Source organism: Dipodomys merriami, unplaced genomic scaffold, assembly GCF_024711535.1.
Source record: "Dipodomys merriami isolate MVZ:Mamm:240054 unplaced genomic scaffold, mDipMer1.0.p SCAF_869, whole genome shotgun sequence".
Taxonomy (NCBI): Eukaryota; Metazoa; Chordata; class Mammalia; order Rodentia; family Heteromyidae; genus Dipodomys; species Dipodomys merriami.
In genome coordinates, this window is record NW_027206478.1 from 273,993 (window position 1) to 290,985 (window position 16,993).

At 57.8% G+C, this 16,993-nt stretch overlaps 1 protein-coding gene across 1 annotated transcript; it reads left to right on the plus strand.

Moving 5' to 3' along the window:
- The first annotated feature begins 4,458 nt into the window (after window positions 1-4,458).
- On the plus strand, window positions 4,459-15,482 carry LOC138820365 (arylsulfatase L-like). The gene is made up of 10 exons (XM_070012026.1): window positions 4,459-4,787; window positions 6,773-7,117; window positions 9,045-9,166; window positions 10,044-10,166; window positions 10,543-10,969; window positions 11,891-12,027; window positions 12,832-12,966; window positions 13,056-13,218; window positions 14,311-14,432; window positions 14,917-15,482. The coding sequence occupies exons 1-10, from the start codon at window positions 4,459-4,461 to the stop codon at window positions 15,369-15,371; spliced, it is 2,358 nt and encodes a 785-aa protein (XP_069868127.1). The 3' UTR covers window positions 15,372-15,482.
- The last annotated feature ends 1,511 nt before the right edge of the window (window positions 15,483-16,993 follow it).

Below are 16,993 nucleotides of genomic sequence, written 5' to 3' on the forward strand. Positions count from 1 at the left end.
TAGACAGACGGACGGACTGATGGATGTATAGACAGATAGGAAGACAGACACCAGACAGACAGGCAGACAGATAGAGAGACAGGTGGACAGACAGATGGACAGATAGCTAGATGGATGGACCAGTGGACAAATAGAATCATAGATAGACAGACAGAGCAATGGACAGATAGACAAACAGAGCCATAGACAGAGAGAGAGAGAGAGAGAGAGAGAGAGAGAGAGAGAGAGAGAGAGAGAGAGAGAGAGAGAGAGAGAGAGAGAGAGAGGGACAGAAGGAAGGATACACAGGTAGGTAGACAGACAGTAGATAGATGGATGGACAGATGAATGGACAGACAGATACATCGGTGGATGGAGCGACACAGACACATGGACAGATAGATGGATGGACTGATGGATGGATAGACAGATGGACAGACAGAGAGACAGAGGGACAGACAGATGGACAGAGGGACAGAGAGACAGAGGGACAGACAGATGGACAGAGAAACGGACGGACAGATAGATGGACAGACGGACGGACAAGTAGACAGACGAACAGACAGACTGACAGAGACAGACAGACAGAGGGACAGACAGACAGACATAGACAGACTGACAGACAGATGGATAGACAGACGGACAGAGAGATGGACAGCCGGATGGACAGACAGACAGAGGGACAGAGCACTGTCTCCGACCAGCACAGGGGCCCTTATCCAACGCCCTGTCCCTCTGTCCCTCCCTCCGTCCGTCTGTCCATCCCCAGGCGTGGAGCTGACCCCAGCAGCGCCCGACATGCATGGGATGGACACGAGTGGATCTGACACTGGCATGATGGACACGCGTGGAAATGTCACGCGTGGATCTGAAACTCACACGATGGTCATGCGTAGAAAGGACAGGCGTGGACCTCACAGAAGCAAACTGGACACGCATAGGCCTGCCACTGACTTGATGATCACGTGTGAAAATGTCACACGTGACATGGACACGATCAGATCCCTTCCACACTCACTGGACATGCGTGAAACGCACATAACTGAATCTGACATGAGTGGAAATGTCACACGTGTAAATGTCACACGTGTAAATATCATGTGTGAAAGGGACACGATCATGTCCGTTATTCATAGGCCTAACACCAGTGGAAATGTCACGCGTGGATCTGACTCTCAGATGATGGTCACACGTGGAAATGTCACGCGTGAAAGGGACATGATCAGACCCCTTCTGCGTGGACCTGACACTCTTAGAATGCACTTACGTGGATCAGACACGCGTGAAAATGTCACGCTTGGACATGACAGGCGTGGAATGGACACGATCAGGTCCATTATTCATAGACCTGACACGCGTGAAAATGTCACGCATGAAAATGTCACGCATGGAATGGACGCGATCAGGTCCCTTCTGCATGGCCCTGATACTCTTGGACCGCACATGCATGGATCTGACACGCGTGTAAATGTCACGCATGAATCTGACACTCACACAATGTTCATACGTGGAAATATCACTCGTGAAAGGGACACGATCACATCCCTTCCACACTCACCTGATACACATGAAGCGCGCATGCATGGCGCTGACACACGTGGAAATGTCATGCACGCCTCCCCCACTCCCCCCGTGCTGCGTGAGGCGCCCACGGAGTTTGTGTCGGCCCACGCGGGCCTCACCCTGCACCTGCCCTGCACAGCCCAGGCCTGGCCCCCTGCGGCCCTACACTGGCGTCTGCCTGACGGGACCCACACGAGACCCGTGCATGCGCACACGCACCCTCGACTCAGCGACATCTATGTCCTCCCCAATGGCACGCTGGTGCTGCGCCGCCTGCAGGCCCCGCGCCATGCAGGTGAGTACGAGTGCGTGGCCGCCAACACGCTGAACAGTGCTAAATGCACTGTGCACGTCGAAGTCACGCCTGCGCACGCGCGTCTTCCCCCCAGCGTCCGACCCCGAGGCCCGCTCGCCACGCGCGTGCCCCACGGCGCTGACCTCACGCTGCACTGCCACGCGCGCGGGGACCCCGCCCCACGCGTGTTCTGGAGGCTGCCAGATGGGCGCCTGGTGGATGCTGGGAGCAGGTGAGTGTGGGAAGTGGGGGGCATCCATCCGTCCACCCGTGCATCTACCCATCCACACATACATCCATCCACCCACCCATCCATCCATCCACCCATCCATCCATTCATCCATCTACCCATCCATCCACCCACCCATCCACCCTTCCATCCATCCATCCACCCATCCATCCATTCATCCATCCATCCACCCATCCACTCATCCATCCATCCACCCATCCATCCATCCATCCCTCCATCCATCCACCCATCCACTCATCCATCCACCCACCCATCCATCCACCCATCCATCTACCCATCCATCCACCCATCCATCTACCCATCCATCCACCCATCCATCCATCCACCCATCCATCCACTCATCCATCCACCCATCCATCCACTCATCCATCCACCCATCCATCTATCCACCCATAGTTGGGATAAAGATGAATGTGCTTGCGCTGCGCAGCAGTGGCAGCGACGCCGTGGCATGCGTGGCACACAACCTGGCGGGCAAAGCCCGGATATGGGTGTGGCTGCCGCCATGGTGGACGCGGGCTCTACCTCCTGCGGCTTCAGCTCTGCCCTCTGTGGTATTGACTCCGCCCCCTGGCGCGCCAGCTCTGCCCCATCACATGCCTGCCCTGCCATCTTGGGTGCTGGCTCCACCCCCTGGTGCTCTGGCTCCGCCCTCTGAGGCAGCTCCGCCCCCTGGCCCGCCTGCCCTGCCATATTGGGCGCTGACTGCGCCCTCTGAGGCGTTGACTCCGCCCACTGGCGCGCCAGCTCCGCCCCATCACGCGCCTGCCCCGCTATCTTGGGCACTGACTATGCCCCCTGACGCGCCTACTCCGCCCTCTGAGGCGCTGACTCCGCCCCCTGGGGCGGCGTCGGGGGCAGCGCTGCTTTTGGCGCTGGGAGGCAGCTTCCGGCTGCGCTGCCCCACCTCCACGCTTCCGGTGTCCTGGCGCCTGCCCAGCGGGCTGGTGCTGCATGGGCCGCAGAGGCGAGGCCGCTTCACGCTGGGCGCCGACGGCAGCCTGGAGGTACGCGCCACCTCCAAGCGCGACCGCGGCGCCTACGTCTGTCACGCCCACCCCGGGGCACCGCCCGGACACACCCCCCGCGCGCCAGAGACCAGGATGTTCAGCTTCATTCCCGCCACTAGGCCGCTGGGTGCCATGGCAGGGCAACGGACTGAGGAGACCCGGATGTGGGCCTTCATTCCCGCCGCTAGGCCGCGGCGTTCGGTTGCCGGGCAACCAAGTGAAGATACCAGGACATTGGGCTCCACCGCAGAGTCTATGCCTCTGTGTTTGGTTGCCGGGCAACAGACCGAGAAGACCCGGATGTGGGTCTTCATTCCTGCCTCTAGGCCGCTGGGTTCGGTTGCCAGGAAAGCGCGTGAGACCTGGATGTCCAGCTCCAGCAAGACTCCTGGACCCCAGCTGGAAGATGCCCGGATGTGGGGCTCCCAACCTGCGCGTGCTGTACAGAAGCTGCGGTCCGACCAGAGGCCACGGAGAGGCTAGGACCCGGATGTGGACTGGGAGGGACCCAGATGTGGACTGGGAAAGACTCGGATGTCACCTATCTCTGGGTCCACTGAGGGGCCAGGACTCGGATGTTGACTGGGAGAAACCCGGATGTCACCTATCTCTGGGTCCACTGTGGGGCTAGGACCCGGATGTGGACTGGGAGGGACCCAGATGTGGACTGGGAAAGACCCGGATGTCACCTATCTCTGGGTCCACTGAGGGGCCAGGACCCAGATGTGGACTGGGAGAAACCCGGATGTCACCTATCTCTGGGTCCACTGAGGGGATAGGACCCGGATGTGGACTAGAAGGGACCCGGATGTCACTTTCTTCCATGTCCACTGACCCGGATGTGGCATGGAGGAACTGGATGTCACTTTCCTCCAGATGCACTGATGGGTCAGGACCCGGATGTCACCTTCCTTCATGTCTACTGAGGAGCCAGTACACGGATGTGGACTGGGAGGGACCCGGATGTCACCCTCATTTGCGTCCACTGACCCAGATGTGGCCTGGGGAACCCGGATGTCACTTATCTCCAGGTCCACTGAAGGGCCAGGACCCGGATGTGGACTGGGACAGACCCGGATGTCACCATCCTCCGTGTCCACTCCCCTGGATGTGGCGTCAGGGACCAAGATGTCACTTATCTTAGGTCCGCTGAGGTGCCAGGACTCGGATGTGGACTGGGGGACCCGGATGTCACCCTCCTCCGTGTCCACTCACCTGGATATGGCGTCAGGGACCCGGATGTCACTTATCTCCAGGTCTACTGAGGGGCCAGGACACAGATGTTGACTGGGGGACCCAGATGTCACCTATCTCCAGGTCCACTGAGGGGCCAGGACCCGGACGTTGCATGGGGAACCCGGATGTTATGTAAGTCCACGTCCATTAACCCGGATGTGGACTGTGGCAGGGACCCGGATGTGTGCTGGGCGGGACCCGGATATCACATCCACGGGCCTGGCTGTGGCGTGTGGAGTCCCGGATGTCACGCTCCTCTCCTTCCACTGACAGGGTCTAAGACCCGGATGTGGCATGGGGATCACGGATGTCAGGTCCCTCCACATCCACTGAGGGTCCAGGACCGAGATGCGGATGTTAGACCGGATGTTAGGGACCTCCAGGTCCGTGAACCCGGATGTGGGCTGGGTACTCGGATGTTAGGGACCTCCAGGTCCATGAACCTGGGTGTGGGGTGAGTACCCAGATGTTAGGGACCTCCAGGTCCGTGAACCCGGATATGGGGTGGGTACCCGGATGTTAGGGATCTCCAGGTCTGGGAACCCAGACGTGGAGGCGAGTACCAGGATGTCACATCTCCAGGTCCACTGGCAGGCGCCAGGACCCGGATGTGTGGGGTTTGGACCCGGATTTGAGGGTTGGGACACAGATGAGAGGGGTTGAGACCCAGATGTGAGAGGTGGAACCCGGATGTGGGCGGAGCGGGCGCTCCACACCTTGGCCCCGGGCGCCAGCTGCGCTTTGGGCCGTTGGGGTCCTTTCCTAGACTCGGAGGCAATAAAGCAGCCCTGCTGCTTCTTGATGGAATTCTTCCTCACTTCCGCCCCAGAGCAGGCCACGCCCTCCTGAAACCCTCACTTCTGCCCCAGCACAGGCAACGCCCTCCTAAGACCCTCATTTCCGCCCACCACAGGCCACACTCTCATTTCCGCTCCTAGCACAGGCCACGCCCTCCTGGGGCCCTCACTACATTCCCAGCACAGGCCACGCCCTCCTGAGACCCTCACTTTCTTCCCAACACAGGACACGCCCTCCTGAGACCCTCACTTTCTTCCCAACACAGGACACGCCCACATAGGTCCCTCACTTCCGCCTCATTGCAGGCCACACCCTCCTGAGACCCCCACTTCCGCCTCATTGCAGGGCACGCCCTCCTGAGACCCTCAGTTTAGTTCCAGCACAGGCCACGCCCTCCTAAGCACAGGTCACGCCCTCCTGAGACCCTCACTACATTCCCAGCACAGGCCACGCCCTCCTGAGTCCCTCACTTCCTCCCCAGCCCAGGCCACTCCCTCCTGAGCTCTGGCCACGCCCTACTGAGTGCAGTCCACACCCCCTGGGCACTGGCCACGCTCCCTGAAGGTCCTGACTCTTATTGCAGCCCTCCATGTAGTTCTCGAGGTTTCCCTCCTCCCCTTCCTCCTGCCTCTGCCAGGCCTGGCAATTTCTTGGCGCTCAGCCCAGCAACTCCGGGCTTTTCCCTTCCTTCCCCACCTTCACCTTCAGCACCACATCCTGTTCCTTTCTAAGGAACAAAGGGGACTTTTATTTTGGAGGGGGGGATGTGGTGCTTTCCAAGGAACAAGGGGACTTTTATTTTGGAGGGGGGTTGTGAGTTCTGGCTGCTGGAGTGACGTGGACATTTGAGCCCTGCCAGCTTCCTGGCTGGCAGGGAGAGCAGCAGGCCCAGGAGCTGATGGCAGAGAACTGTGGATGTAAGTTCGTCCTCTGGGGAACACGGGGAGAGGTGTGGGGACCCGGGGTGAGGGGGCTTCGATTGCTTTTTGGAGCCCCCCCCGGATGTCCCACCATGCCCCGGGGTGGGGGCTGCAGGGTCCCGCCACAGGCCAGGAAAGACGAGGTGAGGGGCTGATGTACTGGTGGGGGCAACAGCAGCCTGGCCCTGGGGTGGCCGGATGTTCCTCAGCTCTTCCCCACTTCCTGCTTCCGGCCTTCTCTTCCAGGAAACCGGGAGCATCATGGGAAGTACGCGATCCTGGAAGCCATATTGGTCAGGAGAGGGCCTGGAGGGAGGGGGAGTCCTTCCATCCCTCCTCCCATCCACCCATCCATCCATCCATCCACCCAACCATCCATCCACCCACCCACCCATCCATCCATCCATCCATCCATCCATCCATCCATCCATCCATCCAAGCATCCATGCATCCATTCATATCCCTATCCATCCATCCACCCATCCACTTATTCATCCACCCATCCATCCATCCATCCATCCACCCATCCACCTATTCATCAATCCATCCATCCACCCACCCATCTATCCGTCCACCCAACAATCCATTCATCCATCCACCCATCCATCCATAAACCCACCCACCCATCCATCCATCCATCCACCCATCCATCCATCCACTGTGCATCCATCCATCCACCCATCCATCCATCCACCCATCCACCCATCCACCCATCCACTCATCCATCCAACCATCCATCCAACCATCCATCCATCCACCCATCCACCCATCCACTCATCCACTCATCCATCCACCCATCCACCTATCCATCCATCCATCCACCCATCCATTCACCCATCCATCCATCCATCCACCCTTCCATTCACCCATCCACCCCTCCTCCTCCTCTGTCTCCTCCTCAGGTCGCACAGCGGCTGCGCAGCCCCACCCCTCGCCTTCCTCCTCCTCCTCCTCCTCCCCCCTGGCCCCTGCGCAGGCCCCACCCCTTGCGCCCCAACTTCCTGCTGCTCTTGGCCGATGACCTTGGCCTGGGCGACCTGGGCAGCTTCGGGAACCACAGCCTGCGGTGAGCAGAGGGGGAGGCCCGGATGTGGAGCCTTAGTTTCCCGGATGTGGGAGCTCAGATCCCTGGATGTTCCACCAGGAGAACTGCATAGACATCTAGTAACTCAGTTCCCCGGATGTTGGATGTTACTATCGTGGATGTTGGATATCAAATCCCCGGATGTTGGATCTTAGTGCCCCGGATATTGGATATCAGGTCCCCGGATGTTAAATCTTAATGTCCTGGATGTGGGAAATCAGGTTCCGGGATGTTGGACTTCAGTTCCCCGGATGTTGGATATTAGTACCCCGGATGTTGGAGACTAGGTCCCCGGATGTTGGATGTTAGTGCCCCGGATGTTGGATATCAGGTTAAAGGATGTTAAATCTTAGTACCCCCGGATGTGAGAGATCATGTCCCCAGATATTGGACTTCAGTGCCCCGGATGTAGGAGTTCAGGTCCCCAGATGTTGGAAGTTAGTGCCCCGAATGTGGGAGCTCAGGTCCCCGGATGTTAGATATTAGTACCCCGGATTTGTAGCTCAGACCCCGGATGTTGGATCTTATTCCTCCAGATGTAGGATACCAGTTGCCTGGATGTTAGATCTTAGTGTCCCGGATGTTGGATATCAGGTCCCCGGATGTTAGATATTAGTACCCCGGATGTTGGATATCAGATCCCCGGATTTGGGATGTTAGTGGCCCGGATGTTGGAGGACAGGTCCAAGGATGTTAGATCTTAATGCCCCGGATGTGGGAAATCAGGTTCCCGGATGTTAGATGTTAGTGCTCCGGATGTTGGAGATCAGGTCCCTGGATGTTAGATGTTAGTACCCCGGATGTTAGATGTCAGGTCCTCGGATGTTGGAGATCAGGTCCCCAGATGTTACATGTTAGTACCCTGGATGTTAGAGCTCAGTTCCCCGGATGTTCCACCAGGAGAACTGTATAGACATCTAGTGGACCTCAGGTCCCCGGATGTTGGATGTTAGGTGCCCGGATGTTGGAGTTCAATTCCCAGGATGTAGATCTCAGTTCCCTGCATGTTGAAGATCAGGTCCCCGGATGTTGGATATCAGATCCCCGGATGTGGGATGTTAGTGCCCCGGATGTTGGAGATCAGGTCCTCGGATGTTAAATCTTAGTATACCCCAGATGTGGGAAATCAGGTTCCCAGATGTTAGATGTTAGTACCCCAGATGTTGGAGATCAGGCCCCCGGATGTTGGAGATCAGATCCCTGGATGTTGGATCTTAGTGTCCCAGATGTTGGAGAGCAGGTCCCCGGATTTTTGAGCTCAGGTCCAGGGGTTGGATCTTAGTTGCCTGGATGTAGGCCCTCAGGTCCCCGGATATTGGGCCTTAGATCCCCGGATGTTGGAGCTAAGTTCCCCGGATGTTCCACCAGGAGAACTGTATAAACATCTAGTGGACCTCAGATCCCTGGAGGTTGGATGTTAGGTCCCTGGATGTTGGAATTCAATTCCCCGGATGTTGGATCTTAGTACCTCGGATGTTGGATGTCAGGTCCCCGGATGTTGGAGATCAGATACCCGGATGTTTGGCCCTCAGGTCCCCGGATGTTGGGCCTTAGATCCCCGGATGTAGGAGCCCAGTCCACAGATATAGATCTTAGTACCCTGGATGTGGGATCTCAGGGCCCCAGATGTTGGATCTTAGATCTCCAGATGTTGGTCCTCAGGTTCCCAGATGTTGGATGCCAGGTCCCCAGATGTTGGACCTCAGGTCCCCAGATGTTGGATCTTAGTACCCCGGATGTGCGATCTCAGGTCCCCGAATGTTGGATCTTAGATCCCCGGATGTGGGATCTCAGGGCCCCGGATGTTGGAGTTCAGCTCCTGGGATGTTGGGCATTAGATCCCCGGATGTTAGACCCCAGGTCCCCGTATGTTCTTGGCTGTGACTCAGTTTCCCTCTCCCCCCCACAGCACCCCGCACCTGGACGGCCTGGCCCGGGATGGCGTGCGGCTGACCCAGCACCTGGCGGCAGCGTCCGTCTGCAGCCCAAGCCGCGCAGCCTTCCTGACGGGACGCTACCCTGTGCACCTGGGTCGGTATGGGGGGGACATCCGGGGAACAGAGGGGGCGGTGGGGGGGAGGTGGGGGCGGGACATCCGGGGATCTGAGAGCCAACATCCGGGGTACTAAGATCCAACATCCCTGGACCTGATATCCAACATCTGGGGATCTGAGACCCAACATCCAGGGATCTAAAGCCCAACATCCGGTGAACTGAGCACCACCATCCGGGGCACTGAGCTCTAACATCCAGGGACCTTATCTCTAACATCCATTGTACTAAGACCCAACATCCGGGGATCTGAGGCCTAACATTCTGGGAACTGAACTCCAACATCTGAGGACCTGACATCCACCATCCGGGGTACTAAGATCCATCATCCAGGAACCTGAGCCCCAACATCCGGGGAACTGAGCTCCAACATCTGGGGATCTGAGGGCCAACATACCCGAATCTGAGCTCCAATATCGGGGTAGTAAGATCCAACATCCAGGGAACTGAGCTACAACATCCGGGTAACTGAAGTCCAACATCTGGGGTCCTGATATCTACCATACAGGGCACTGAACTCCATCATCCGGGGACCTGAGGTCCAACATCCAGGGAACTGAGGCCCAACATCTAGGGCACTGTGGTCCACCAGAGGGAGGGGAGGACTACTCTGAGGATCTCTAGTTCAAATCCCTGAGACTCTGGGACTTCCCCCCTGAACCGCCAGGAAACCGGAAGTGATGCCATATTGGTTTCCCCCGGGGGCTCACAGGGCTGGGGTCCTTTCCACCCCGGGTGGGCAGGTCCCAGACTATCCCAGACACAGCAGGCCTTCCCCCTGAAGGTGCTAGATGCCCCCTCCTGACCCAGGATGCCATCATCACTGACCTAGGGTCCTTCTCCTCTCTCTTGGAAGGCATGGTGACCACCAACGGGGCACGCGTGCTGCAGTGGGCGGCCGTGTCGGGCGGGCTGCCCACCTCCGAGATCACCTTCGCCAAGATCCTGCAGGAGCAGGGATATGCCACCGGCCTCATAGGTAAGAGAGAAGTCATCCATCCACCCACACATCCCCCATCAATCCACCCATCCATCCATCCATCCACCCATCCATCCATCCATACATACATACATATACCCACCCACCCATCCATCCACCCATCCATCCATCCATCCATCCACCCACCCATCCAACCATCCATCCATCCATCCATCCACCCATCCACCCATCCATCCATCCACTGTGCATCCATCCATCCACCCATTCCCCTATTCATCCATCCATCCATCCACCCACCCATCCATCCATCCATCCATCTATCCATCCACCCATCCATCCATCCATCCACCCATCCACCCATCCAATCACCCATCCACCCATCCATTCACTCATCCATCCATCTCTTCCCCTCCAGGCAAATGGCACCTGGACCTCAACTGTGAGTCCCCCACTGACCACTGCCACCACCCCCTGAACCACGGGTTCGACTCCTTCTTCGGGGTCCCCTTCACCCTGATGGGGGACTGCCTGCAAGCGGAGCCCTCGGAGAAGGGAGCGCGTCTGCAAGGGCCCCTGGACCTGGGGGCGCAGCTGCTGCTGCTTTCCCTGCTCTGCCTGGCCGCTGGGAAGCTCACGGGCCTGCTGGGCCTGCGCTGGATGCCCTGGGTGCTGGGCCCCGGATGTGGGGCCTTGCTCCTGGCCTGCACCTCCCACCTCCTAGGTGTCTTCATCGTCCACACCGACTGCTTCCTGATGAGGGATCACCAGGTCATCCAGCAGCCTCTGAGTTTCGAGGCCAGTGCGGGGCTCTTCTTGCGGGAGGCTGAGGCCTTCATCCACAGGTTAGCCTGGGGTCGGGGAGGGGGACAGATGCCATCTACTAGATCTCCATAGTAAACTGGTAGATCCCCGGATGTACATCCAGTAGATCTCTATAGTCAACTGTCAACTTCAAATCCCTGAATGTTCCACTAGGAGATCTCTATAGGCATCTGGTAGACCTCAGATCCCCGGATGTACTTCCAGTAGATTTCTAAAGTCAACTGGTCAATCTCAAATCCCTGGATGTTCCATCAATAGATCTCTATAGACATCTGGTAGACCTCAAATCCTTGAATGTTACAGCTAGTATATCTCTATAGACATCTGGTAGACCTCAGGTCCCTGGATGTTCCATCTAGTAGATCTGTAGAGACATCTGGTAGACCTCAGATCAGACCACGATCGATTATTGGTAGTATTGATCAGATCATGATCGATTATTGGTAATAACTGATCAGATGATGTTCGATTATTGGTAATAACTGATCAGCTCATGTTCAATTATTGGTATTATTGATCAGATGATGTTCGATTATTGGCATTATCGATCACATCACGATCAAATATTGGTATTATTGATCAGATCCTGTTCGATTATTAGTAATATCTGATTAGCTCATGTTCTATTATTGGTCATATTGATCAGATGATGTTTGATTATTGGTAATAACTGATCTTATCTGTACGATTATCGGTAATAATTGATCAGATCACGATCAATTATTGGTATTTTCGATCAGATCTCTATTGATTATTGGTATTATCGATCAGATCATGATCGATTATTGGTATTATCAATCACATCACGATCGATTATTGGTATTATCTGGTCAGATCAGGATCGATTATCAATCATCTGATCGATTATTGGCAATACCTGATCAGGTCGGTTATCGGTGAGTTTATTGATGATGGAGGCGGGGTCTGACGTGGTTCCGCAGGATCCAGGCCCGCCCCTTCCTTCTCCTCGTCTCCTTCCTCCACGTCCACGTCCTGCTGGTCACCTCACCTGCCTTCCGGGGCCGCAGCGCGCACGGCGCCTACGGCGACAATGTGGAGGAGCTCGACTGGATGGTGGGTGAGTGCAGGGAGGGGAAGAACTGAGGCACTGTGCGTGGGATGGGGGAAACTGAGGCACGGGGGTGGGGTGAGTGGGATGGGGAAACTGAGGCACAGGGACGGGATGAGCGGGATGGGGAAACAGGCACGGGGGTGGGGTGAGTGGGTTGGGGGAAACTGAGGCGCGGAGATGGGGTGAGTGGGATGGGGGAAACTGAGGCATGGGAACGGGGTCAATGGGTTGGGGTAAACTGAGGCACGGTGCACTTGGGTAAACTGAGTCACTGGGCATGTTGGGGGTAAACTGAGGCACGGTGCACTTGGGTAAACTGAGGCACGGTGCATGTTGGGTAAACTAAAGCACGGTGCATGTTCAGGGTGAACTCATGCACGGTGCATTTGGGTAAACTGAGGTACGGTGGATGTGTGTAAACTGAGGCCCGCGTATAGGGGTAAACTGAGGCACGGTGCATGTTGGGTAAACTGAGTCACTGGGTATTGGAATAAACTGAGGCACGGTGTATTTGGGTAAACTGAGTCACTGGGCATGTTGGGTAAACTGAGGCACGGGGATGAGGTGAGTGGGTTGAGTAAACTGAGGCACCGGGATGGGGGTAAACTGAGGCACTGGGACGGGGTCAGCGGGTTGGGGTAAACTGAGGCACGGTGCACTTGGGTAAACTGAGGCAAAGTGCATTTGGGTAAACTGAGGCACAGTGCACATTGGGGGTAAAGTGAGGCATGGTGCATGTTGGGGGTAAACCGAGGCACGGTGGACGCTGGGGGTAAACTGAGGCATGGACCCATTTTCCTCCCCCTGCAGGGCGACTGCTGGTGGCGCTGGACGGCGCGGGGCTGGGGCGCCGCACCCTCGTCTACTTCACGTCGGACCACGGTGCCTCGCTTGAGGCCCGGGCTGGGGGCACCCGCCTCGGGGGTTCCAACAGCGTGCACCGAGGCAAGGGGGAAACTGAGGCAGGGTGGGCGGGGCCTCCCACGCGGCCCGCCCCCGCCCCTTGACCTTTGCCCTTTGCCCCCCCCTTGCAGGTGGCAAAGGCATGGGCGGCTGGGAGGGCGGCATCCGGGTCCCTGGGCTGGTGCGCTGGCCTGGGATGCTGCCCGCAGGGCGCCTGGTGCCTGAGCCCACCAGCCTCATGGACCTGTTCCCCACTGTGGTGCGCCTGGCCGGGGGCTGGGTTCCAGCGGACAGGTAGGAGTTCGTCGGCCTGGGTCCCCACGGGGTGGGGGGGAAGGGGGGTCATCCTGGGCCTCGGGGATCCCAAGGGGGGGAGGCTGAGGCCTGCACATCCGGGTCTCTGGGGGCTCAGAAGCCTGCACATCCAGGTCTCTGAGGGCTCAGACCTGCGTATCTGGGTCTCTGGCGGCTCAGGAGCCTGCACATCCAGGTCTCTGAGACCATAGACCCGGGGCTCAGGCCTTGACATCTGGGTCTCTGGGGGCTCAGAAGCCTTTACATCCGGGTAACTAAGGGCTCAGGCCTGCAAATCCGGGCCTCTGAGAACTCAGAAGCCTGTACATCTGGGTCTCTGAGGACTCAGGCCTGGACATCCGGGTCTCTGAGGGCTCAGGGCTGCACATCTGGGTCTCTGAGGGCTCAGAAGCCTGCACATCCTGGGATCTCAGGCCTGCACATCCAGGTCTCTGGGTGCTCAGAAGCATGGATATCCGGGTCTCTGAGTGTTCAAGAGCCTGGACATCTGGGTCTTGAAGGTCTCAGAAGCCTGCACGTCCAGGTCTCTGAGGGCTCAGAAGCCTGCACATCCGGGTCTCTAAATGCTCAAGCCTTCACATCCAGGTCTCTGGGATCTCTGGCCTGCACATCCGGGTCTCTGAGCGCTCAGAAGCTTGGATATCCGGGTATCTGAGGCCTCAGGCCTGCACATCCAGGTCTGTAAGACCAGAGGCCTAGGTCTTGGACCTGCACATCCGGGTCTCTGGGGGCTCTGGCCTGCACATCTGGGTCTCTGAGGGCTCAGAAACCTGGACATCCGGGTCTCTGGGATCTCTGGCCTGCACATCCGGGTCTCTGAGCGCTCAGAAGCCTGCACATCCTGGTCTCTGAGTGTTCAGGAGCTTGGACATCTGGGTCATGAAGGTCTCAGAAGCCTGCACATCCAGGTCTCTGAGGGCTCAGAAGCCTGCACATCCGGGTCTCTAAATGCTCAAGCCTTGACATCCAGGTCTCTGGGATCTCTGGCCTGCACATCCGGGTCTCTGGGGGCTCTGGCCTGGACATCCGGGTCTCTGAGTGCTCAGAAGCCTGCACATCCGGGTCCTGCAGGGAGGTGGATGGCCGGAACCTGATGTCCGCGCTACTGGGGATGGCGCAGGCCGCAGGCCACGACTTCCTGCTGCACTACTGCGAGGCCCGGCTGCACGCTGTGCGCTGGTTCGACCGCCCAAGTGAGTGCCTCCACCTCCGCCGGGCCCCGGGGTGGGAAAGGGAGCTGCATGCATGCACGCAGAGACCCGGATGCAAGGCCTGGGGGTGGATGTGGGAATCCCCGGATGTGGGAATCCCGGGATGTGAGGACCTGGATGGAAGGCATGAGATGGGAATCCCCGGATGTAAAGTCCCGGATGTGAAGTCCCCGATGGGAATTCCCAGATGTGAGGCTCCAGATGTGAGGTACTGGATGGGAATCCCCGGATGTGAGGTCCCGGATGTGAGGTCCTGAATGTGAATCCCTGGATGTGAAGTCCTAGATGGGACTACCCAGATGTGAATACCCAGATGTGAGGTCCTTGATGGGAATCCCCGGATGTAAGGTCTTGCGTGTGAATGCCCTGATGTGAATCCCCGGATGTGATGTCCTGGATGTGAATTCCCGGATGGGAATCCCCGGATGTGAGGCCCTGGATGTTACTCCCCCCACCCCCACCGCAGGCCGCACGGTGTGGAAGCTGCACTTCGCCACTCCGTGCTTCGACCCGCCGGGCTCGGGCACCTGCCTCGGTTTCCCTGCCTGCGCCTGCTCCGGGGAGCGCATGACCCGCCACCGGCGGCCACTGCTCTTTGACCTGACGGTGGACCCGGGGGAGACCCGCCCGCTGCGGGGCCCGATGGCGACGCGCAGGCGCGTGGAGGCCACGGTGGCCTGGATGCTGCGCACGCGCCGCCCCCGCGTGGCCCCGCCCCCGCGCGGCCCCGCCCCTCGCCCCTGCACACAACACCTGGAACCCGCGCCTGCAGCCCTGCTGCGCGCCCGGACCACTCTGCGCCTGCGACCGCCTGATCCCCGACCTCTGACCCCGACCCGACCCCCAACCCCCAACTGCCCGGGGCTACGGCAGATCCTGGCCTGCGCCTTTCACATCCGGGGACTCACATCCGGGTATTAAACATTCGGGTATACTCAAATACAGAGGTTCCCACATCCGGGGATTCCCACATACAGACTCTTACATCCGGGGATTCCTACATCCAGGGATTCTCACATCCGGGGATTCTCACTTCTGGTGACACATCCGGGGATTCCCAGGGATGAATTCACACATCCGGGGAATCCCACATCCGGGGACTTTTATACCCGGGGATTCTCACAACCAGAGACTCTCACATCTGGGGATTCCTACAAACAGATTCTCACATCCAGAGATTCTCATATCCAGAGATTCCCACATCCGGGGATTCTCATATCCAGGCATTCCCACATCCAGGGATTCTCAGACCAGGGAATTCCCACATCTGGGGAAATCTCACATCCAGAGACTCTCACATCCGGGGATTCTCACATCTGGGGATTCTCGCATCCAGGGATTCTCACATCTGGGGAAGTCTTACATCCGGGGATTCCCACATCCGGGGATTTTCACATTCAGAGAGTCTCACATCTGGGGATTCTCAGACCCAGGGATTCCCACATCCGGGGACTCTCACATCCTGAACCTCTCATCCTGGACCTCCACCTTGGGCCTCCCATCCGTGGCCTTTCCCCAGCCTCCCATCTGGGGCCCTGTCACATCCGGGCCTATGTCCTCTAACTTCTCACACAATAAAACCTCGTGAGCACCGCACCCCACGGCAGGGTTAGGGGTCACGGGGGTCAGAGGCCGGGCACTGATCCTGCTTTCCATTTCAGGTCATTTCTGGTTGATGCTAGGATACAGGGCTGGTCCTGCCTTCCATTTGAGGCCATTTCTGGTCATTGCTAGGGTATAGGACTGGTCCCACCTTCCATTTCTGGCCACTTCTGGTTATTGCTAGGGTATAGGACTAGTCCCACCTTCCATTTCAGGCCACTTCAGGCCGTTCAGAGGGTATAGGACTGGTCCCGCCTTCCATTTCAGGCCACTTCCGGTCATTGCTAGGGTATAAGACTAGTCCCACCTTCCATTTCAGGTCATTTCTGGTCATTGCTAAGGTATAGGACTAGTCCCACTTTCCATTTCAGGCCACTTCTAGTCATTGCTAGGGTATAGGACTGGTCCCGCCTTCCATTTCAGACCATTTCCGGTCATTGCTAGAATACAGGGCTGGTCCCACCTTCCATTTCAGGCCATTTCCAGTGGTTGCTAGGGTATTGGACTAGTCCCGCCTTCCATTTCAGACCATTTCCGGTGGATTGCTATGATACAGGCTTGGTCTCGCCCTCCTCCAGGACGTCCCACCACCTAGATTCACACCTGATTGGCCTATTCCATGAAAGCCCCGTCCTCACTTTCCTAATTCACTTGTCATTGGTCCAGCTGTAAGAAACGTCCCTTAGCCCCCCCCCCACAAATCCAACTCGCTGCTGATTGGACCTCACACTACAGTCCCGCCCCTAACTACCTGAACTCGGATTCAGATTGGCCCAGTGGGATTGGAGATGTGGGGTACCCAGATGTTGAACCACTCTAAGGGAGGTGGGGGTGGTTGGGTGGATGGATGGGTGGATGACCAGGCCTGCGACCTCTTCCCCTTCTGTGCCTGTCCCAGGGGACCCCAATGACCTCTCCAGAGATTGACCCAGATGGGCCTA

Bases quoted from the DNA above. Each gene is read 5' to 3' on its own strand.
- LOC138820365 (XM_070012026.1), top strand. From the start codon at position 4,459: ATGTTATGTAAGTCCACGTCCATTAACCCGGATGTGGACTGTGGCAGG. The intron at 7,118-9,044 runs GTGAGCAGAGGG...TCCCCCCCACAG, and splicing joins TTCGGGAACCACAGCCTGCG to CACCCCGCACCTGGACGGCC. The intron at 9,167-10,043 runs GTCGGTATGGGG...CTCTCTTGGAAG, and splicing joins ACGCTACCCTGTGCACCTGG to GCATGGTGACCACCAACGGG.